Source organism: Acartia tonsa, chromosome 11 (assembly GCF_053477335.1).
Source record: "Acartia tonsa isolate MP-2025a chromosome 11, ASM5347733v1, whole genome shotgun sequence".
NCBI classification, from domain to species: Eukaryota; Metazoa; Arthropoda; class Copepoda; order Calanoida; family Acartiidae; genus Acartia; species Acartia tonsa.
The window spans coordinates 32,116,797-32,142,397 of NC_137270.1; the positions used below are offsets into that span (position 1 = coordinate 32,116,797).

Consider the following 25,601-nt stretch of genomic DNA (forward strand, 5'->3'; position numbering starts at 1 on the left):
CCAAAACTCGTATCGATGAAAAAACACAAAAGAACATAGACAGACTGCTACTTTTATGTTAGGTTTTCAATTTATGAAAATAAAGCTAATTTTAATTAGGAAATGGATGTTTTTTTTTAATTATTCAACAATTTTAATTAACAAAATTCATACACTTTATTTTTTGTAAAAGTTGATAAAAAATGAAAGAATGAAGAAAGGCATTTAGGAAATATTTCCAAAGACTAGAATTTTTTTTAGCGATTCCCATGAAGATTAGTAATTTCAATGTTGATAGTTTTATATTAATATTTTCTTATTCGTTGACTTTTGAATGGAATTTTGATTGGTTAGTTGAGTTCATTAAGTTGAGTGTCTAAACGTTTAAACCATCAAATGTAATGAACACTAGGGTAATTTTGTGTATCGTCATTTTGGATGTACTGTACATCAATTTATTAGCTATTGTCTTATCCCTTTTGATTCTTGAGAATAAATACTATTTTCACAAAATTCTTTCTGATATCCCTGCATTTTAAATTTTGTCCTAAATATGGTTTACTTCAACTTTAAGCTGCCTATCATACTTAAACTGATATAGAATCCTGATTTCACATAAAACCTTTGGGCCTAGCATGTCAAATTTATTGACTTATCTAGTCCATAATTAGATAATTTCCAAACGCCAGTCCGCAATTATAGGTTACACCACTTCATCACTCCCTACGTTTTTGAGAGGGCGTGGTTGGTTGGAAAATAGTCTAAAACCTCCTCAATTCTTACCTAAAAGAACAACCAATTCTGACTAGTATTTACCATGATCTTTAGCTTAAGACTAAAAAAAGATCTTATTACTTTACATATATCATAGGCATGTTATTTAAAAAACAAGGATGACAACATCCATACGTAGCAAAGCACAAAATTTTGTGGATGGGACTGACCGTCATGGTTGTTTCTTCAAACGACGTGAAATTTAATTTTGATATCTTTAACTGAAAAAATTTTGAAAATCGGACTAAAAACACCAAAGATATGGGGGAAAATGTAAAAAATATATAATAGCCAAAAACCTGCAAAAAGGCAGTCTGACTGTCATAGTTGTTTTCTTCAAACAATGTGAAATTTGATTTTGATATGTATAACTGAAAAAATTTTGAAAATCGGATCATAACCACCAAAGATATGGGAGAAAATGTAAAAAATATAAAAATAGCCAAAAACCGGCAAAATGGCAGTATGACCGTCATTATTGTTTTCTCCAAACGACGGAAAATTTAATTTTGATATCTTTAACTGAAAAAAATTTGAAAATCGGACCATAAACACCAAAGATATGGGGGAAAATGTGCAAAATTAAAAAAAAATAGCCTAAAACCTGCTAAAAAGCCGTCCGACCGCCATTGATGTTTTATAGTTAATTGTGCTCCTTAATGATGGGAATGTTGTCAAAAAATTTCAGAATCCTATCTTATATAGGAGCTGAGTAAATTCCATTTCCCCCATAGCGTTACGGACGGACTGACTGACTGACGGACGGACGGACTGACTGACGGACGGACGCTACTAAAAATAATGGTTATGGTTGTTATTTCTACGATACTCAGGTGAATATAATATTGTCTGGATGTTGCGCCAACAGATCTATAGTATAAATGTATATACAGACAACTACCTACCTTTATTTTTTAAAGACCTCTTTCGTCTGCTTCTAAATTATTTTCTGCTACTTGGCTGTGATAATATGAGCGACACCATTGGTTGATTTTCAAATACCCGATAGGAAGGTTGCACAAGACGGTTGCGATGGAGAGATACAGTTATTTAACCCTTTCTCCCTCTAGTGTTTTACTCTAATGTTGCGCCAGATTTTCATGTACTTGGCTAAAATAACGATACCCCAATCCATCCCCTTTACCTCATCCCCTCCCCTCCTACTGTATGAAAGAACTGACCAATAAATGAGGTCCACATTAGCAAGCTAAATTGACGATAAATTTTCCCCTGTATATATATTCATGTATACTCTATATCCTTTATTGTATTGTGTACTGTCCGTATCCTTCAGACCAAAAAATGTATGTCTGGTGACAGGTACCAAGTATTCTAAAAATGTACGCTAGTTGAAAGAGTACGAGGGATAAGACAAATTGATGTAATCCCCAATGAGATACACAAAATTACCCTTTCTTTAGATTATAATTAGAGGTTGAAACGTTTTGACACTCAACTTTATGAACTAACTAATTAAATTTCAATAAAAGTACCCGAAGTTGTCAAGCCAACGAATAAGAAAACGTTATAATAAAACTTTGTGGACTAGTATAATAAACAGCCCCATGTCCCACCTCTCCCTGACTTGGGCAAATATCTAAATTGCTGCTTTAACACGTTTAACTATTGTTTGGTTTTAAGAATCTAGGCACTTTTAGTAAGTAAACCCATTCAAAATTTAATTAAACAAACAAGGATGACAACATCCATAAAAGCGAAGCACTGAAACGGTAGGACAAACGGACATTAACACTTTATAGTGTCTAAACTGAATAATCAGAATATAAAAGTATAAGAGTCGAAGCAAAATTGTAAATTTGTTGAAAAACTGCTTGATACAGGATAATGTTTTTGGACATACTTACGTTTTTAGGACTTGATTATAGAGTTGCTTCGCTTATACTATTGTTCTTTGTTGTCCCAGGAATCAATATACCAAAAATCAGATCAAACGGATAATTAGATCACATAAAAATTTGTTTTTAAAAAAGTAGAAAATCTACATGTTTAAAATGGACATACGGACATTCTGGAAATGATTATAGAGTTGCTACGCTTTCTAAATCGTACCTAACTACTACAGGAATCATCATGCAAAGTTTGAAATCGATAGGACAATTCTAACATGCCTAAATTAACGAATAAAAGCTATCTATCTTGGACGGACGGACGTACGGACCGACCCTAATTATAGAAAAGCTTCGCTTTTAAAAATTCTAATGTACAAAAAATGTACTATATAAAATTGGAACCTACTTTGACTGCCGTCCTATTTTTCTATTTAACTGAAATAAAACTTTTTTTTTCCTTGTTTACAGTTGATCGAATGTTTTATATTTCAATGGTTAAATATCATTCTGGTAAAAATATACTACTTGACTTTTAGAAAATACCAGAAAAGCTTATTACCAAAAGAAGTAACAGACCTATTTGTTTTTGGCCATTTATTTTTTCTAGTCTGAAATACAAAATATTTTGAAAGGAATATAAAGCCAAAATAGAAAAAAAACATTTACTTTTTTAACAAGGATGACAACATCCATAAGTAGCGAAGCTCAGAAAATCTAAAAAATAGAGGATAATACTGAAATAAGGTCATGCAATCAAAGAGTTGGTTGTCTGATGAATGTTACTCAACCTAATACACCGGTTGTTTGGACAGAAAGGGAGACGTTAGTTTGGTTGTTGGACATGATGTTAAATTGTCATCGTAAAAGAAACTAGAAAAGTAATAATCTTCAGTTCTGATGAGTTGCACAGTTGTGACACTTTTTTTCAGGGAGGGAGGGGACAATGGGCTGTTTTATTACACTTGTCCCCAAAGTTTTATATAATGTTTTCTTATTCGGGGTCTTTTGCTGAATTTTATTGGTTGAGTTATAAGGTTAGGTGTCCAAAAGTTTCAACCACTAATTTTAATCTACAGAAGAGGTAATTTTGTGTATAATTACTGGGGATGTACATCAATTAATCAACCATTGTATTATTCCTTTAGATCCCTGCCCTTTTCGCGTAACTGAAGAAACACCATCTTTCATATTGTAAGCGGGAAGTCAAGACGAAAAAGTAAAAAGTCTGATTTCAATGGGAAGTTTTTAAATCTCATATTTTACCTAACAAAAACTTTTATATTTTGTTGTCAAATATGATTATATAATATTGTTTAGTCTTCTGCGTTTTTTTTACAAAGAATAGTACAATATTTTATGTGTAAAATTGCAATAAAAGGTTGAAGTTGTTAACAAATTTTGCAATGACTTTAAGAAAAGGACATTTTTAATTGATTGTATTAATTTGAAAAATATTCGGTAATTTCAGCTGATTTTTTTTTGTGATTTTGGGGCGCAATGCTTTGTGGTAAAGACGACCTTTTTATCTGCCCCCATAGATTTATTTCGCTTATTGGCTATACCTTATTTCTGTTTCAATTGTCCTCTTTCCTCACAGACAGTCTATGCTGATTTTTACAGTAGCTTTGCTACCACAAAGAACAAAACTAATTTGTTCTCAGATACCTCCTCTTGTTAGTAACTGCATTTGGCAGTTGGCACCTGGCAAGTATGTAATCTCTAATAGAACTGTTCATTTTTTTCTTCAACGTTTTATAATTATATGTAGAGCCCACAAAATCAAATACTTTCTACTTTTCCCCTTTTTTGATATTATTTTACAAATTTTCAATTGTTCTTTTATACATTTTGTTATTAGGTTCTCATTATTTTTTTCGTACTATAAGAGATATTTAGAATTTTAATTAGGCTTTTTGCAAAATATTTTTTACAATATTAATAATTAATATTCAAAGGACAAAAAAAGAACACAGAACAAAATTTTTAAAATTTGTTTTTTGTTTATTTTTTATAATTAGAAAAGCTTAGGTAATAAACAAAGATTTTAAAAAGTGTGATTTTGAGCTGGTCTAATCTACACCGTTATAAATAAGACAAAAAGAACTTGGATAATAATGTAATGCATATCTAACACATTCTACACTACAGGGTCATTCAAGAGAAATGATTTAAAATGAAAATAAAATGTAAATATGTAAAATGCTTTATATGTTTGGAAAACCTATTTTGGGGCATTTATGTTTTAAATACTCAAAATTGATTTTTTCAACAAATTATGCCCTTAAAACCAGTTTTTCTAAAGGCCTTTTTCCCGAAAGATTTATGGATATCATTTTTAAATTCAAATATCGTCAGAATCATCATAAGCTCTAGTTTATAGTAGCGAAGCTACTCTATAATTCGAAATGTCCGTCCGTCTGTCCGTCCGTCTGAGACAAAGTGGAGGAAACGTGATTTTCTCGGCTCCTATAAAAGATAGACAGCTGAAATTTTTAGTGAAGATAACATATGCCCATCTAATCTATACATTGTTTTGTCCAATCGTCTGTCATTTGGGGTGCGAGATCGATTCCTACATTTTCATGTTTTTTTCTGATTTTCTCAACTCCTTTTTAAGATAATGGGCTGAAATTTTCAGGGATTGCTTAAATTTACATTTTACATATTTTCCTTAAGTTTTATTACGATTTTTTTATTAATAGGGGTGCTAGATCGATTCCTAGATTTTTAGGTTTTCTATTGTTTTCTCAATTCCTATTCAAAATTTACGGTTGAAATTATTAGGGATTGAATATGCTAATAGTCTACATATTTCCATCAAGTTTCATTAAGATTTGTTTATATATTGTGGTGCTAGATCGATTCATAGATTTTAAATTTTTCGTGATTTAAAGGTTGCGTGATTTTGAAGTTTTCGTCATTTCCCTATTTCATCAAATATATAGGATGACACTGGTAAATATATTCATAATATACATTCATAATTTCTGAGCTTCGCTACTTATGGATGCTGTCATCCTTGTTTAATATATAAAAAACCATTCCTGCGCTACGTATAGTATAGGAGCTACGTGTTAAAATGTTCTAATTTCTTATAACTTTTCAACCTTTTTCTCACATTTTTCACCTTAGCTCCTAAACTACAAATAGTTAAAAAAAACGGTATTTAGAGATAGAATAAAACCCCCCTAAACATTAATAAGAAAATATGTTTACAGACAAACAAGCAAAAAACTTTACTAGTTTACATGATATGATAGACTACAGACTTAGTGAGAATATTTAAATTTTGTTTATAAATAGCAACAAAAACTACTGTTTGTGGTGTGCATCTGTCAGTACTAGCACTAATGCTTTAAAGATAAATGAATATATAAATTTTTAAAAGCGAAGCTTTTCTATAATTAGGGTCGGTCCGTACGTCTGTAACGGTTAGCTTTTTTCGTGTGATCTAATTATCCGATTGATCTGATTTTTGGTATATTGATTCCTGGGACAACAAAGTATAATGTTATAAGCGAGGCAACTCTTTAATCAAGTCCTAGAGATTTAAGTATGTCCATAAAAATTATCCTGTATCAAGCAGTTTTTCAACAAATTTACTTAAAATTTTGCTTCGACTCTTATACATTTATATTCTGATTATTAAGTTCTGACACTACACAAGTGTTAATGTCCGTTTGTCCTACCGTTTCAGTGCTTCGCTTTTATGTATGTTGTCATCCTTGTTTTTACTTAGCTGTTGCAAGAAAAAATTTTACGAAATTTCTTGTGAAGATTTCAAGGCCAATTATTCAAAATATAATACAGGGATTCTATACTTCATGTACATATTATCGGCTGAGTCCCTAGTTTTTAGCCAATGCTACCTTGCCCTGTTTCCCTGTTTTACAAGTAGTAAAACAAATTTAACCCTTACATAAAAGATATATAAAGATATTTATATTGGCAAACTTTATGTAAATAAGACATCAAGTTATTTAGAAACTTTATATTAGAACATGAATTGTATATTTTGAATTTACATTTTCTTCTGAAATCTTAAATCAGGATGTTCAAAAATCTTTTAAACTTGCTACTATTAAGGAATCTTAAAATTAAAATTTTTAATATAATTGAATTGGTTAAAAATTAGTTTATTATACTTTTGTTTTAGTTATTCTTTAAGATTATGTTATCAGCTTTAGTTATAAGTTTGATTTAACAAAAAAATATTTTTTTTTCAACTAAAAGTTGATACATTACTCATTAACATAATTGCCCTTTTTTCATATACCCTAATAATTGTGAAAATATATTCTTACATGATATAGTATTTGGGATTTACAGAATATTTACACATGTTGGACTATGTTCAGTATTCTTTATTGATATCAACCCCCCGCCCCCACATTTTTAACTACATAAGATACTAAAAATTTTGAAAAAGCTTATAATCTGGAATGTAACCTATTTTATAATTCTTTTATGATAATCATATAAGAATTATAAAATAGATTACATTCCATCTGCAAGAAATTTAATGTTCTAAAGATGAGCTATAATGATAAATGGTTAATACCAGTTTAACTAGCGGCCTACATGCTTACTGCATTTCTTCAGCTATTCTCAGTCTTTGAGGCTATTGAAAATCATGAAAGTAATTTTAAGTCTCAGCTTCTTGCAGCCACACGCATTTGTGCTGTTCTTTCTAAGCTTCGGGGACTCACAAATAGTTCAGCAACGTTAGGGATGGCTATATTCAAAGTGATATAGAATAGCAGAAAAATAGTCGAAAACCATACCCAGACTTATTTATGAAAATGAAATTGCCTAAAACAATCTCAGTAACTATAATAAGCCTCACTGTAAAGACAAACCATATTGGTTTAGCGGTTAGGAAGATCCTTAGCTAGAGACAAAAAATGCTTTCTGGGCTATAAAATAGAATGATTGTAGCAGTTATTATTTACAGTTTCAGCTGCACCCTAGCTGTAATTATTTAACAAATCCATAAACTCAGCCAATCCTGACAAATGGTCCTTTCAAAACATAAAGGATCCTGCGTAACAATCTTAATCTGAACAATCTTGTAAAATATTTCACATTTTGTCCAGAGCACTCAGAACCAACACATTTTCTAATTTTACTTTTTAGACCTGGAATTATTGTAAATAGGATATAAAATAATAACACTATAATTAGGGTTGTCTGTAAGTGTACTTACTTTTCTATGTCATTATGAGTTTAGATCGAACAAACATATTATATTGTTTAGTTTAAATCAGGAATAAGATAATGTATATTTCAAATGATGATACACAAAATTTCCCTTTCTATAGATGGTAGAAACTTTAGGACACGCAACTTGATTAATGAAAATTCAATAAAAGACCCACCAAGTTGTTGTTCCAACGAATAAAGATAAGCTATTTTAAACTTTGGAGACTAGTGTAATAAACCACCAATGTCCCCTTCCTCCATGAGTTTAATTATTTTCATTTTTAAATTAGTTATTCATTAAGCATACAAATTGTCTATAGATTTTTGTAATAACATTTTGTTTATTAAGCACTACTTATGGATATAATTGTCCTTGTTATACTCATTTCTTGTCAATTCTTAAATCTAAAGAACATATGAATTAAATGTATCAATATGAAAATCTTTAACTTGAATTTTTATGCTTTCTCAATCTTCAGAAAGGTACTAATGATTTTTAAGAAACAAATTGGATGATTAAAAAAAATTATGAGATTTTTTAAATGATAAAATGCCAAAACTAAAAAAATACAACTTATGCATTATTGATGTGAATTTACAATCTAAATAAACTTGTAAAATAAAAAATATTTCAGATTTTTTTTGTCCAGATTACTACTATACACAAAAATGTATGCGGAGTTCAAATTCTTAGTAGAAGGGATTTGTCTGGTAAGTTTCATTTTTACATTTTTAAAATCATATCTAATCTATACTTTAATATGACTTTTTTTTAGAAATATTTTGATATCTTTAAGTAATAGTTTTCGTGATCGTGGCTCAACATGTAGCGTAGGGAAGGTGAAAGGTTCGAATCTTGGCCCGACACCGCGTCATAACTAAAGACGTTAAAAATGGTTCCTACTGCTGCTACATCAGGTGCGTGACATAAATAGTTCGAGTAGAGGGAATGCCTTGGTCCATAGACAGCCACAGTAAGAACCTCTCAGAAAGGGTCATGCAAGAGTTGGTTGTCTGTTGGATGTAACTTACCATTGGGTGTAAGAGTATCGCATTTTATTACAAGCGGATGATGCTTTATATTCTTTGAATAATCACTTAAAAATCGAAGGAGAATCCCGCCCTTACGAGGTAAGGTATAATAGTACGTATAGCTCTAACATAATTGAATGAATCTATTATATACTAATTTTAGATTAGGTTAAACGTTATATAAATCTTATTCTACGGGTCAGAAATAGGTTTGGGACACAATTTGGTAATATTCTCTAAATAGACACTAGAGCTTCAATATGTCCCCAAAGCGGCTTTTGAAAATCCTTATACTAAAGTAACAGGATGTCTGTTTGTTTGCGTGTTTGTACCGAAGGATCTCGCTAACCGCTGAACCGATCGGGTTCTCCTTAAAAGGGTTACTTCTCATAGATCCTGGGAATTTAAAAAAATTTTTTTTAACTTAAATTAAAAATGGGGACACCCCCCCAAAAAAAATCCCAACCCCAAAAACGTTTTTTATTTTTACTTTTTCTTTTCAAATCTAAAATAATAAATTAAATTCGACTCTTCCCTCATCAAGTGCCCTTAGATGCCTCTAGGGGCGTAGCCGCTAGTTTACAAATAAAGGAAGTAATAAAACCTCAGTCATACTAGTTGCTTGGCCCTTATCCTCTAAGAGAGTGCGAGGGTAGATCTGGAAAATTGCCTTAAAACCCAAGAAGACATTCAATTTTATTGAAAATTACAACCATATTGGACCAGCAATTACTGAAGTGTTTAGCTTTAAACAAAAAACACTACTACTTTATATTACAGGATTAATTTGGGTTAGGTTTAGTTTAGTATACGGTATTCTAGCAGGACTCACGCCTTGAATGATCAAATATTTTGTCTGTAATTTTTTTTGTGGTCAGTATAATACTGTCAATATATTGGTGATATATCCCTTATATGAGGGGAAGGGTGATAGTTTTTTGTTCCACTAACAATTAAAGAATAATACCCATAAATCTTACTTTTAGATTAAATAGTTGAGTAGTTTGTACCAGGGGGGGAGGGGGCATTGAACTGTTATCACACGAGTCCCCAAAGTTTTACAATAATGTTTCTTATTCGCTGGCTTAACAACTTTGGGGACTTCAGTAAATTTTGATTGGTTGATTCTTAAATTTGATATTTAAACATTTTAACCCCTAATTTTAATCTACAGAGGGGTAATTTTGTGTATCATTATTGGAGGTGTACATCAATTTATGGGTCATTGTCTTATCCCTTAGATCCCTGGTAGTTTGTACAGTTTTATGGGTCATGGATATGACAACTTAAGAAAATAAAATGTTGCATTATCCCATACTCACATGTAAACCACTTGAATACCCCCATAGCCCCATATTTTATACATATATTAAAGAACATCTTTACCATTACCCTGCCATTCAATAAGTAAATTTTATTTCTGAAGCATTATCTCTTTCTCTGAATTATGGAATCAGGAAGTAAATTCCTTAATTTATGGGCGACTATTTCTGCAGTTTCCCTGATTTCGTGTTTAGTGCCCACTCTACCCACCCACCACCCTCACAAAAACTATAAATGTTAGATATCAAAACGTGGTTGATAACAAAGTAAAGCTATATTTTGGTAGTAGGTCCTTGGACACCATTTATCCATTTTAAAGTAAACAACCGGCCCTATGATTGCATAACCTTTGACAGATAGTCAAGACTGTACAGTGTACATGGTAATAATGAGGATAATAATTTGAACCTGATTTCGGCGTCTAACAAAGTGTTAGCAGTAGTTGGAATAATTTTTCTCGTATTTATTCGAATCCGGTGGATAGGAACCGGTTCTCATCCATACGAAAAAACTATGTCTAGCATCGTATTATATCCAGCTTGTTACGAATATAAAATTGTACAATCATAAGATTAAAACCAGTTTTTTTAGCCCGTGCCTACGGCACCTAGGGGCTAAAAAACTGGTTTTAATCTTATGAATGGTTCCACGACAAACGTAGGAGTGGAAAAACATCGGAGTGGACAAACGCAGGAGTCCCAAACGTCGGAGTGGGACAAACGTCGGAGTGGACAAACGCAGGAGTCCCATTTTTTTTTTCAATTTTTTTTTTAATTTTGAATTTTTCTTTCAATTTTGAATCTTTTTTTTAATTTTTAATTTTTTTTCAATTTTCAAATTTTTTATACACCCCCCCCCTTCCCTCGCTCCCCTTATTTTTCTTAGTTAGGTTAGGTTAGGTTATAGGCCAGGGGGCCGAGCGCTGCGGCTAGGCAGGCTAGGGGGCCGAGCGCTGCGGCTAGGCAGGCTAGGGGGCCGAGCGCTGCGGCCATAACCATTTTTTTGTAGACAGAGGGATATAAAAAAATTTCAAAATTGTCATATTATTAAAATAGCGGAGACTCCTGCGTTTTACTTAAGCAATGTCCACTCCGACGTTTGTCCACTCCGACGTTTTTCCCACTCCTATGTTTGTCCACTCCGACGTTTGTGACTCCTGCGTTTGGGACTCCTGCGTTTGTCCACTCCGACGTTTGGGACTCCTACGTTTGGGGTAGGACCTTATAAATGTACATTCTATATCTGCGGAAAGCCGTTTATAATACGATGCGAGAAATAACTATTCTTGTATTCATTTGAAAGCGGTGGATAGGAACCGGTTCTCATACATACGAAAAAACTATGTCTAGCACCGAATTATATCCAGCTTTCTACGAAAATAAAAATGTACAATCATAAAAAAAAACTAGTTTTTTTAGCCCTGAGGTACATTCTATATCTGCGGAAAGCCGTTTATAATACGATGCGAGAAATAACTATTATTGCCCTTTTGGTGCGGATGAGGTTCAAACCCAGTACGTTTTAACATCTAGAACATTGCTGTAAACAAATATAGCGAGAGATCGGCACCCACAATCAAGTCATACGAACTAAATTACACATCATAAAAAAGAAAAGCCTTGATTTCTAAAGCTGCTTATATGGCTATATGTCTATAGTAGACAAAATATGTGTACTCATTTTTTCCCGGTGTACTGTACATTTTAAAAGAATTGTGATATTTGTTCCTTTTTTCAGAAATATTTTTATTATTTTCTTTAACTCTTAGAAATAGATTACTTCATTCATTAACAATTTAATTAGGGTTGGGCCGGATACCGGATAATTATCTGATTTCTAATGCCGGATATCCGGCATTCAAAATTAAGAAAATTACATCCATTAAAAGTTTTAAAAGTAGGGATTTTTGTAGTATAATATAAAAGATTATATTGTTGAATATCCGGCCGGATAGTTTCAATATTCGGTATCCAGCCGGATATTGAAAATGGCCGGATATCCGGACCGACCCTATATTTCTTTAATGTTTTGCAACTGGCCAATAAATTATATATTTTTTTTCTTTGAATATATGTCTTTGAACTTAAATATTATATAGTCAATATAAGTAAATATTTAAAATTCCGAAAACGTTTAAAACTTATATCTAAAATACTACTAAGGCAGGGTTTATTGTCTATACTTAGTGTGCAATAACTACCGAGTATTATCAAATCCGCAAAGATTTTTATATTTGCCAAAAAAAGACATATTAGCTTAAAAAAGAAGGTTTGTTCCAAAGATTAATTCAAGTTAGATTTATATGACTTTTAGAGAATATAGGAAAGGATTTTATATTACTGTCAATAATTTTATCTAGATGTATATTTGCTAGTGTTGAATGTATTTATGACATATAATTAAAAACTATGGATGTGTAAATGACAGTGTCAGATGCATTTTTGACATATGTGTGAAAATATTGGAAGTATTTTTGCCAGTGTTGCATGTATTTATGACATGAGAAAAACGAAAAAAAACATTTTGCCAAAATTACATTCACTATAAAGGGGGAGGTCATTTTCTAGTAAATTCCGTAAAGGTGTGTGTGTTATAAGGCCTAAAAATAGTAGTAGAACGATAAGGTGCTCTATATATTTGTATTCCCTATTGAATAGAACAATAGGGAGCACCTTATCGTTCTACTACTATTTTTAGGCCTTATAACACGCACACCTTTACACACTTTTACGGAATTTACTAGAAAATGACCTCCCCCTTTGTTAGATGTATATTGTATAAGTGCCATAGCCCATTTTAATCGCCTGATAATTCTAGTTTCCTATTTTCATTAAGTTCACTTTATTTATAATCATATTGGGTTGTTCATGATGCAAGTAAAGTAAGAAAAGAAAGGTTTGTGCCAGAAAAAATCACGAGACTTATACGTGGTTTTCAGCTGTTGCTAGGGAGCAACATAAAGTAAAGTTGACGACCTCTCCATTTGCCCCCCAAATATTATTTAAGATTTATTTCATTTGTACGTTATACCTATCCCTGTTGTAATAATGTGCGGTTCTGATCATTTGATACATTTGAGGAAGTTATCGCACACCTTTGTACTTGAAGTGTATAAGAAAGGGAGGGAAAGGACAATAACAGTAAAATTAATCTACAAACCTTTTTTTCCATAATTAACCACTTTTTATATACAGTACTCATCAACAAGTGGAAGCAAGATAATTTTAAAAATTAATCTGCAAATATAATATCTATCAGCTACTACAGGCAGAAATTTTCACTCTTAAAAGGGAAGAAATGGCAATGGAGGAATAATTGATTTTACTCATTTTTCATTTATCAATTTGAGGCTTTGGTATTATCCTCTTAAAAATAGGATAACGCCGGCTTTGATATCTGGTAAAAAAGGAAGTTAAATAACTAAACAAGTTCGATTACAGGTGACTATAGGGATAAGACGATGGCTGATAAATTGATGTACGTACTTACATCCATAATGATGATACACAAAATTATCCATTCTGTAAATTAGATTTAGTGGTTGAAACGTTTAGATAATCACTAAATGAACCAACCAATTATAATTCAATGAAAATAGGACAATTGCTGATAAATTGATGTACATCCATTATGATAATACACAAAATTACCCCTTCTATAGATTACAATTAGTGGATAAAACGTTCAGATACTCAACTACATGTTATTATAAGACTTTGGGGACTAGTGTAACAAACAGCCCAATGTCCCCTCCCTCCCTGGAAAGTGTAAGTCCTGTGATTAAAGAATAATAACGACAATAGAAATAGAAGAATAGAAGCATATTCTGAACCCCTTTTTCGTCAAATCTAAGAAGGAACATTTCCAGCAGACAAAAGTATTGTTTACTTTCGACTCAAGCTGATGTGGATTCTTAAAAAATTATAGACTCGCTACTCGATAGTGAGGCAAAATTATTGTTGTGAAAAATCATCCAAAAGCACATTAAAAATCTACAAAAATTAAACAAAATCAATTGTAAATAACCCTTTAATATTTTATTTATTTTTTGTAAATTTTTTTATACGATTTTGCAGGATTTTTCACAAAAATAATTTTGCCTCACCAGCGAGTAGCCAGCCTAACTTGTTTTTTAAGAATCCACCTCGTTTCGAAGCTTTCAAATTTAAACGAAATTTTTGGGCAATTAATTCTGATTCCGCAAAGCTTTCTACTAAGAAAATATACTGTTTACAGCTGACTTTTAACTATGTATGAAATGAAAAAAAACATGCATTCGTGACAAGATGTATACAAAATTTCAACCAATGAAATTAAATGTATGTACCGATGCGATTCTCCTATTGGCTCAATCAGACATTCCCTCTCTTTCTTAGTACCTTTATTATAACGACTAAAGTTTCTTTTCTTTGTTATTACATAGCTAAGCAGTACTACTGGGTCCTCATTTAATACGCAGCATTTATATTTACAATACGTCCTAGCGAGTTAATCTGGACAAAACACCCCCCAAAATAATCTATATATTATATGTCCTTAAACCGCAACCCACATTGTTTCCCCCCATCTCCTATATGATTACTTTAAATTTGGTTAAGTAAAGATTAGGAGAGCAGGGTTTGAGCTCCATGCAGTAACTAGAAAAACAACTTTTTTGGGGTTGAATTAATTGAAATAAGGAGGTGGATAGTTTTTTGTTTGTTTGATTATTACTTTATCCATGCAGAGTTAGGGCAATGCAGGGGCTTCTATTCACCCAATTAATTCCATTTCAAATTGCCGAAAATCAAATATTTTGATGGAGTAAAGTTGGAGTAAAACTTAATTTTTGGAGTAACTGAAAGGGAAGTGGGTAAGAAGGGGGAGAAAAAAAGGAAGGGGGCTGAGGGGAAATTTTCACTTAGAATTGTTTGTCAGAATCCCATTCCCTTTTCCCTGGAGTAATGAAGGTATTGTCCCCGAAAAATTACCCCCCCGGCAGGGATTAGACATAGGAAAAAATTAACCCCACCCCCTTAGTTTCAGTTAATTTAAAGAAAAGGGATGAAAGTTTCAGTGCTTTGAGTAAAAAAACATTCATTGGGTTTATCTTCAGTTTGGTAAATTATTCCTCTTCTCCTTTTGATAAATTTCCAAATCATTATAGTCAATTTATGTAGAGCACCCTGTACACTTGTATACAAGATTCTGGTTACATTTTATGTGCACATTTTTTTCTCTAATATTCTAAAGGAGTCAGACAAAAATTACCATATATTTACTTAAAACCTTTTATGCCATCTTTGATTTGTGTTTTGTTGTCTATCTATCTATCTATCTATCTATCTATCTATCTATCTATCTATCTATCTATCTATCTATCTATCTATCTATCTATCTATCTATGTATCTATCTATCTATCTATCTATCTATCTATCTATGTATCTATCTATCTATCTATCTATCTATCTATCTATCTATCTATCTATCTATCTATCTATCTATCTATCTATCTATCTATCTATCTATCTATCTATCTATCTATCTATCTATCTATCTATCTATCTATCTATCTATCTATCTATCTATCTATCTATCTATCTATCTATCTATCTATATCTATCTATCTATCTATCTATCTATCTATCTATCTAGACAGTTGTTGGTCTGCTGGGAAGTGTTGGAAACTGCCTCTGTATTGGAATGTTCATAATGATGGTAAGCTCTTTCTTTTTAGTAGCGAAGCTACTCTATAATTCACTTTGTCCGTCCGTCCGTCCGTAACGCTATGGGGGAAATGGGATTTACTCACCTCCTAAAAAAAATGGAATGCTGAAATTTTTTGACAACATTCCCATCATTAAGGAGCCAATTAGTAATGCAGCAATTAAAACTTTCACGTTTCTTAAATATCAACGGTCAGACTGCCTTTTTGCAGGTTTTTGGCTATTTTAATATTTTTTACATTTTCCCCCATATCTTTGGTGTTTATGGACCGATTTTCAAAATTTTTCTAGTTAAAGATATCAAAATTAAATTTCCCGTATTTTGAAGAAAACAACAATGACCGTCAGTCCTATCTACGAATTTTTGTGCTTCCCTACTTATGTATGTTTTCATCCTTGTTCAATTATGTTTAGCTAGCTTTTACTTTTAACATCAGTAACGCAGCAATTAAAGCTTTCACGTTTCTTAAATAAAAAAGCGAAACCTGGCTAGCTAAAATTGTGACGGAAGGAAGGACAAACAAAGATAACCCATTTATAGAGTTTGGTTTACTGAAAACAAAACTCATAGAGAGATAGACTGACACAGGGACATACTGACAGTTTATTGAGTATGATCGATAATCTTAATTTAATTTAACTATCCTTGTTTTTAGGGCCTTCCAAACTTTTCATTTTGAGGGGGGTAAATGAAAGGTTTGAGAGGGGTTATCTCATGTATTTTTGAAAGTTTGAGGGGAGTAAACATCCCTTTACCCCCACCCTAGGACGTCTATACCTGTTTTATTTATTTACATAATTACGTTGATTATTATCAATTCATTTGTTTGTTTTGTCTGTATTTACTTGCATTCAAAGCAACTTAATAACTTTTATGTCATTGTGAAATCTAGAATTTGGCGATAAATATCAAACAAATGTTTTTTTTGTCATTGGTTATTGCTGCTATTTAGTCGACATATATTTTTTCTCTTGATATTTTGTCAACATTTGTCTTATTACAATATTCAATCTACTATTGTACTATATAGTTTCAACAAGTACTTTGTCATTTGCGACTGAAGTTGAAAAATAACAGCAAAAAAGAACCAGGATGTTTGATCCACACCGGGACCTAAAAAGGAGAACTCAATCAGTTCAGAAGTTATTGAAATCTTAATATTTAGACAAAAAAACATTACTTCTTTATGTAATATGATGTCCGATATTTCATATAACAGCTTTACCATTTTTTTTTTCTTGAATTTAGTTATTTTATTATTGCTTCGCTACTAATGTACATAATTAACCTTGTCAATGTTGTATTTATGTCTAATACTGTATTATCTTTTGCAAAAAAAAAGTTTATGACCAATAAACTTTTATCTAATCATGCTGAGAGAAAACGGATAAACATTAAAAAAGAACAATTATCGATAAAAGTTACTTAATTTCTTTTATCTTACTAGCGGCTTCGCCCCTAGCCTCTAGGGGCGTTGCCCCTAGAGGTTTTATCAAACTTATTTTTCGTGTTTTAGATTTTAAAGAAAATTGAAGAAAAAAAAATTTGGGGGGGGGGTATTTTTCATTTTTATGGGGGTTTAAGGTTGTCCCACCCCCCAAGAAAATAGTTATAAACTTTCCCGGTACCTATGAGAAGCTACCCTGTAAAGGAGAACCCGATCGGTTCAGCGGTTAGCGAGATCCTTCGCTACAAACAAACAGACAGACAGACAAACAAACAAACAAACAGACAGACAGACAAACAAACAAACAAACAGACAGACTAACAGATTAACAGCAGTTTGACTAAATCAAAGTGTTTGATTTTCCATCTCTAATTTTATAAGCAATGCTCTTCTATAATTTGAGTAGGTCCGTACGTCCGGAACGGTTAGTTCTTTTCGTTAATTTAGACATTTTAGAATTGTCCTATTGATCTCAAACTTTGCATAATGATTCCTATAACAGATAGGTATGATTTAGGAAGCATGTCAACTCTATAATCGTTACAAGAAAGTCAGTACGTCAATTTGATTTATGTTGATTTTTAACTTTTGTAGGATATAACTATTATTTTAATGTATAATAAATATTTTTTTACAAACCAGTAAAATCACATTTTTGATAATAAAGTTTTGATGATCTAGCTTAAATTTTACTTAATTAAAATATCATAAATTGTTTTGTTCCGTTTTATTTGTATGATGATATGATTTTGAGAAGTTACGTGGCATGCGCGCATCAATGAAAGATGATTAAGTTAGTTGAACCTAATCTAACCTAACCTAATATTACCCAACCTAACCTAACATAACTGAATTAACCTAATAAAGCTTAAATTTTCATTTTTTCATTGATGCGCACATCGTATATCATATCATCATACAAAGAAAACGGAGCAGTTTCACTAATTAATATTTTTTAGGAGGGTAACACAAATTTCCATCAGTTGATGCAGAGTTTAGCAGCGTTTGATCTGATGTATGTTGTCCTATCCATTCTCATGTTTGGCATTCCTAATATGTTCCAGTAAGTATCATACAATTAGTGCGGCATTTGAGCTCCTATTTGTCGTCTTTGCTTCAAAAGTTTCACGGCATTTTTGCCTTTTGAATGTCGCCTTCAATGGCTATAAAACAATTTTTATGAATAGCTGACAAATAGTACTACATTCAGTCATAACAATCAACGCCAAAATCGCCAAAATGAATAATAAAAATGATATATTAATATTAACCCAATGCAATGGTTTGTAATAGATAAAAGATATTAAAAGACTCATTACACTTTGCCAGATTTAGACCTTGAACATCAAGGTACACAATTTTACTAAAATCAAGGAGTAAATTATTTTTCTGTATAGAAAGATGAAATGACTATGATGTATGCATTACAGACAATCAGACATATATGAGAGAGGGTAAGCGTGTGAAAAGAGACATGTTATAGAAACTATATTAGTTTTCACCTGAAACTTTCTGTCAAGGTGGGGTGATAATCCTTCATTTTCAGCGAAATAAGCAAACTCCCCCTTTTCCCACTTTATTGCAACTTTGGGTTATTTTTTTCAAATATGTACCATGATTTATTTGCTCTTCTATTGGCTGCGCCTGTAGTATCTAGGGGCTCTGTATTATAAGAGACAGGGAAGAGCAGAAAAATAGCAGGCCTCAGCAACCGAGACTATGCCTCAAATTTAAACCGATTGGATGCTTTGAAAATTTTATTTAAAACAGGGATTGCCATATTTGGGTCAGGAGTAGAAATCCAGCCGTTTTTTTAAATTGGAAAAGGTTAATTTTCCTAAAGCTTATAAGCGGCTGGCGCGCGGCTGTCAAGCCCTGAAGTATAGCCTAAAACATTCCAAAATAAGATGGCGAACTTATTTGGTTTAGTAGGTATAGAAATCTTAAGCTAACGACAAAAATCCTTACTACTTTATATAATATGATAACCTTATTTGTAACCTTAATACAAAGCATAAAAAAATTACAGCATTTTGACAGAATATACATTTTTTTTAAATTCAGGAAGCTATTTAAATTAAGGTTTCTGAAAGTTGTAAAAATGTGAAAATAAGGGAGGGGGTGGGGGAGGTTGTGTACCCCTGGTGGATAAAAGAATTGAACCCAGGTATAGTGAGATGTCATACAACTTTCTTATTTTCTCAGAAAGTATTTCTTTTCATCTCATTTTGATATGTCCAGTTAAACTTTGAAGTCTCAAATTGACTTATAATACAGGACTCGGCAGCCGCTTGCAAGCCGCCTGTAAAACCTGATCCAAATATGGCAATATCTGTTTTTAAGAAATTTCGAAGCATCAAAACGGGGTTAAATTTGATGCTTAGTTGCGGCTGCCGAGTCCTGATACAATTCTAGTAGTTTTAATCGACTATAAGAATCAAGTTGTTATGGCTATGATGCTGTAAGAATAATATTTTCGTCGAAATAATGTAATCATGGTTGACTTAAATACCACACCAAAGTTTAACTTGGACGTCCTACGTATTTTTATTTTATTTATATAACATTTCTACACAATATTTGCACATATTTCTTACAAGGACGAAAAAATCCGTGAAAGCTAATCTAACCAAACAGACAAACGAACATAACAAATATTCTACAGCGCTTTTAATCTTAAATAAATTTGTTGCGAAACCAGGACAAAAATTCAATAAGGACTGACAGAACTGTAGAAAAGCTACTTTAGTTAAGTGAGGTAGTTTATTGTATAGGAGGCAAAGCTTCTTTATAAGTTATTTTTGTTAGTCTGTCTCATATGATATTATTTGATACAATAATTTACAATAAATATTAGATATAAATAAAATATAAGATTTTAGCCGACCCCCTTGTTTTTTCAGAATAAATTTTAAAAGGGGAGTTTTTGTTTTGCTGGTTTAATACTTTAAGTCAAATTAGGTACTTGGGTACTTGGTAGCCTCGCAGAGTTAGGGCACCGTAATCTGGCCAGTTAGGTCTAGATATAGTAAAAAATACTACCACCTGCACCGCCTCCTTTTCAGCGGATATTTTAGAGCTCGATAGGCACTTTGTGGGAAAGCACCTTTTATCCTATCCTAAGTGGTAAAATTTTGTTCCTGCTTGCTAGAGCAGAAAACGTTACATGACCCTATATGTCTAGTTATCTTTATACTTTTAATCCAGCAAATATCAAGTGTATAAATCTTATAAGAAATTTTCAATACTGCTAGCGCAAGGGATGGGGCATTCGAGGAAAAATGAAGCTTTCTTTAAAAGCTATAAAAAATGACGTCATTCTAGCCTACCATTGGTCAATTAAAATGTTTACTGGCCTACCATTGGTCATTTGTATTGTATGACGTATTTTTTATAGGCACTATAAACAGCTTCAAGAAAAATTATTTTTGTCTGGTTTTAATAATATCAATGAAAAATCACTTGTTCTTTTATCATGTTGTATGATAAGGGAAAATGGCATGTACAGCCATACAGACGAATGTAAATATAGAGTAGACACAGAGAATCTTCAAAAGAAATTTCATTCTCTATCTTCTAAAGCAGCTAAGTAAATACTATTTCTACCTTGATAATGGATTATGGATTGACGGACATAAGAACATCCTATTATATAAAGAAGTAAGCTTTTTTTTGTCTGTAGCAAAGAATCTCTCTAACTGCTAAACCGATATGGTTCTTCTATACAGTGAAGCTTCAGAGAAGAATTTTAACTATTTTACCCTACCTGAAACAAATTTCTAACTTAAGTGCCCCTAGAGGCTTCTAGGGACATAGTTTCTTGTATGCATAAAAAAAGAATATAAGATTCTAAAATAATCTTTTCCTACAGAGTGCAATAAACAGTTAATTAGCGTTACCGACAGACAGACAGAAATTGTAGAACTTGTAGAGACACTATACCCTAATTTCTGAAAAAATGTTCAATAATGTTGAGAAATATTGCTATGAAGTCCAATATATTAGTATTATTAACAAAAGTCCATAAAATATAAAAAATATTGGATGTAGTAGCAACTCTATAATTTTTCGTATCAGTCATACAGCACAGCTTCTATGAAACTAAGGTATGTAAGTACGTCCTCTAAGTTATCTCATCTAAAATACACTAAACGAGTACAGTATAAAACTCTTTTAATAAAGTATTTTTTAATGAGGCTAATTTTGGTTTACAAGACTTTGATATAACTTGACGCAGCAAACCTGAATGAATTGTTTTGCCTGGAACATTTTTGGAGAAACGTGTATTCTCAGTCTCTATTTAAGATAGATAGCTTAAATTTGTTGTAAAGTTTAACTTTGTCAATAATATTCAAGTATTCAATTTACTTTATCCGTTGGTTTGTAGTTTATGCTACAAAAGATAAAATACAATCAGGGGCGTCCAAGCTTTTTTATTTGGGGGGGGGGGGGGGGTTAAATTTAAAAAAAAAAGAATTTTTAAAAATAAATATCGGCTCTATATAGCTTATTATGTTCGTTTGTCACTTGGTGAATTTCTTTTGCTACTAATGAATGTTTGGATCATGGAAGGAAAACAAAGTTTCGAGTTTTGCGTATTTTCACTGTAGCTTTTCTCCTATTTCTAGCACCTGTGGGGGTACTAACCCTGCGGGACAATCATTAATATTTACCTAACCTAAAATAACCTATCAAAAGCTAGTGTGAAAATACGAAGAAATCCACTACTTTTTTCTTTCCATGATCTGGATATTTTCATCCTTGTTAATATATATATTTTTTTCAGTATTGGAGGGACAGAAACGTTTAAAAGATTTTTCACAAGCCTTCTACCCTTTGCTCAAATTGGACTTACAGGTATTTAATTGTTACTCCTTTGTTTTTTAGTTATTTAGATGCAGACAGACCTATTGCCCTAGCCTGTTATAATACAAATGATTCTGAAATGGTCAAATATAATTTAAGTGAACTTCTTAATGTTTAACCTAAATGGGATTTTTAAGCTTTCTTTTTGTTGGTTTCTAATGTTTACTGCTTTTGGACCTCATTATTTATTCTTAATTTTTAGTAGCAAAGCTTATCTATAATTTGCCTTGCCTGTTTGTCAGTCCGTCCGTAAAGCTATGGGGTAAACATGATTTTCTCTGCTTCAATTTGAGATAGACATCTGAAATTTTTAAGGATTAAATAAGATCACATTCTACATATTTCAACCAAGTTTCATCGAGATTTGCCCATTAATTGGGGTGCGATTCCTAGATTTTTGTGTTTTTGTAAATTTCTCGTCTCCCTAAAAAAATGGTTAAAATGTTTAGGTATTTAACAAATTAACAGTTTACGTGTTTTACCAAGTTTCATCAGATTTGTCTATTAATTGGGGTGCTAGATCGATTCAATTTTAATTCTTATTTTTTTAGCTTAGCTACTTAAGGATGTTGTCATCCATGTTTTTCATGTCATGTATTTGTTGTGCAAAATACAATTTGATATTTATGAAGAATGCAATATTCTTTTATGTTTTACATCTATATGACAATTGTATCAGTTGCACTGTGGGGTAAAACCAGGAATAAAAGATTGTTTCTCGAATCAAGGGACAGGACAATGAAGGATTAATTGATATTAGGATAGACAAACTAACCCTTTAGTATGTTAGAATTATTGGTTAAACGGTTTGGTTGGGACAAAACTAGTTTTGAACCAACCAATCAAAATTTTAAAAAACCTTAAAATTGTTGACCCAAGTAAGGTTCTTAAACTTAAGATACCAGTATAATTTTATAATTAATGTTATAATTAATTAAAAACAATAAAATTATGACAAAATATACTTTTATATTCATGTTTAATGTTTACGGAAGGGAAGGGGGGAGGAGGTAAGAGTTGACCCTCCAACACATTTTAGTTTTTTTTTTAAATCACAGGTTTAGAAAATTGTGATAAAGCTTCCCGGGGCCCTTGTGAAGCTTTACTGTAAAAAAGAACAACATCGCCCTCTAGTACCCAACCCGCTCCGAAAAAAAAAATAAAAATTGAAGTCGATTGTCGACCTTCACCCCCCCCCCACACACACAACTATCTTCTTTAGATAGGAATTTTTAGATTTTTTCAAATAAATATGAGCACACAAGTTTTGTAGGATGCGTACAGAACTTTTGTTTTTAGATGTTGCCAACTTTGACAAATAAATACAAAACATTGACAACTACAAATTTATCACGGACAAACAACCATGTCAATTTTTGTGCTGTTATCATATCGACATATCATAGTGTTATAAGATACTGTAATGTTGATAAATATTAGACAAGGGCATTGTTATGAACGTGTCAATGAGTGATTGGGGGGGGGGGGGGGAGTTAGAAAATGGGAATATTTCAATCATATGTGTAGGCAAGGACGTCCATGCTTTTTAATTTTTTGAGGGGGTAAAAATTCAAAATTATTCTTTTTTTTTTTGGGGGGGGGGGGGTAATCATTCTTTTAACCCCCCCCCCCCCCATTGGACGTCCTTGCTCTAAAGGTAGAAACCATAAAAACATTGAATTAAATATGTCTTCAATTGGTATTTTCAACTTAATCAATGACCATTACCAAGTATGAAACTACCAAAGAAAGCATAAAATTATGTAAATACCTTTTGTAGGCTTATGTTGAAATACATATCATTCCAACTGTTTCAGTTTATCTGTTTGTAATTTGTATGTATCACTCTTGTATTTTTTTTTGTAAAATATATTTACTTTTCAGGTTCAATATATATGACATTGGCGATTGCTATAGAAAGATATACAACTGTTTGCCATCCATTTTTTAAGGTAAAGCTTCTCTAGAATAGTTATAATCTATCTATCAATCAAATATTTATCTGTTAATCGATTAATCACAATATATTACTCTCTACAACAATGAAATTTTTCTATGGTTGCATCTATCTATTGATGTATCCAATAGATGTTTAATCTATTGTTGGGTCACTTATCTATGAATCTATCTATTGATAAATCTATCTATCAATGAATTATCTAACAATGAATTATCTAACAATAAATCTATCTATCAATGAATTATCTAACAATGAATCTATCTATTGATAAATCTTTCTAATAATGAATCTATCTATCGTTGAATATGATAAATCTATCCTTTGATGAACCTATCTATTAATGAATCTCTCTATTCATGAATCTATCAAATGATAAAAATATCTATCAATGAATTTATTTTTTGATGAATCTACATACCAATGAATCTATCTAATAATAAGACTATCTATCAATGAATCTGTCTAGGTATAAATGATCTATCTATCAATCAAAGAATCTATCTAAAAATGAATATATCTATCAATGAATCTATTGTGTAATATATCAATATATCTTTCTATCAATAAATTATTTACCACTGAATATATCTATTGAATAATCTATATATAGATGAATTGATGAAGAATTGATGAATTTATCAATTAATGAATAAATCTATTGATGAATTAATCTATTGATGAATCTCTCTATCGATGAATCTCTCCATTGATGAATCTATTTATCAATGAATTATCTAACAATGAATTATCTAACAATGAATCTATCAATCGATGAATCTATATATCAATGAATCTACTGTGTAATCTATCTATTGATGAATCTATCTTTTATTTGATTTATCTATCTTTCTATTCTTTTTTAGTTTTACCACAGTTGGTCAGCCAACCTGTATATCCTTCCCATCATAGCATTCTCAATTGCCTTCAACATTCCAAAATTCTTTGAACTCAGGAATTCATTTCTAGAAATAGATAACAACCATCTTTGGTAGAATTGCATATTGCTAGAGCCACAACAAAGGCTCTTCTTTATACTTAAATTTAATGATATTTTTTTTGTCATTTCTATATGGCTGTAAGCCTTAAACATGTACTAAATATTTCTATGTACTAAATGTATCTTAAATGAAGGTGGGGGTAATGAGTAGACCACATACAATATAAGTTCTTTTGCTTTTTTTTTACACTTTTTACAGAAAAAGGAACGATTTTATTCTCAAATAGTGTGATCATAAAAATTATATAAAATTATAGACTGATATTAAAAGAATTGTATAAGTAGGATTGATCGAACCTGGCTGTAATAATTGATTGACCTAACCTCTCTAATCGATGTTTTGCAAATAAGAAATAAAATATGTGCAAATGCTTAATTTCTGCATATTGTTAAAGTATTCTGCAGAAATACCTATAATCATTGAGGCATTAGGTATTTATAGTTAACATAATTATATATCTATA

General features: G+C 31.6%; 1 protein-coding gene across 1 annotated transcript; it reads left to right on the top strand.

Annotated features, from left to right (window-relative positions):
• The first annotated feature begins 8,444 nt into the window (after positions 1–8,444).
• On the top strand, positions 8,445–25,132 carry LOC145331242 (FMRFamide receptor-like). The gene is made up of 6 exons (XM_080175859.1): positions 8,445–8,516; positions 15,796–15,858; positions 18,274–18,377; positions 22,101–22,171; positions 24,065–24,132; positions 25,004–25,132. Exons 1-6 carry the CDS (start codon positions 8,475–8,477, stop codon positions 25,130–25,132), a joined length of 477 nt encoding a protein of 158 aa, XP_080031985.1. The 5' UTR covers positions 8,445–8,474.
• The last annotated feature ends 469 nt before the right edge of the window (positions 25,133–25,601 follow it).

Bases quoted from the DNA above. Each gene is read 5' to 3' on its own strand.
- LOC145331242 (XM_080175859.1), top strand. From the start codon at position 8,475: ATGTATGCGGAGTTCAAATTCTTAGTAGAAGGGATTTGTCTG. The intron at 22,172-24,064 runs GTATTTAATTGT...TTTACTTTTCAG, and splicing joins TGCTCAAATTGGACTTACAG to GTTCAATATATATGACATTG. The intron at 24,133-25,003 runs GTAAAGCTTCTC...ATTCTTTTTTAG, and splicing joins TTTGCCATCCATTTTTTAAG to TTTTACCACAGTTGGTCAGC.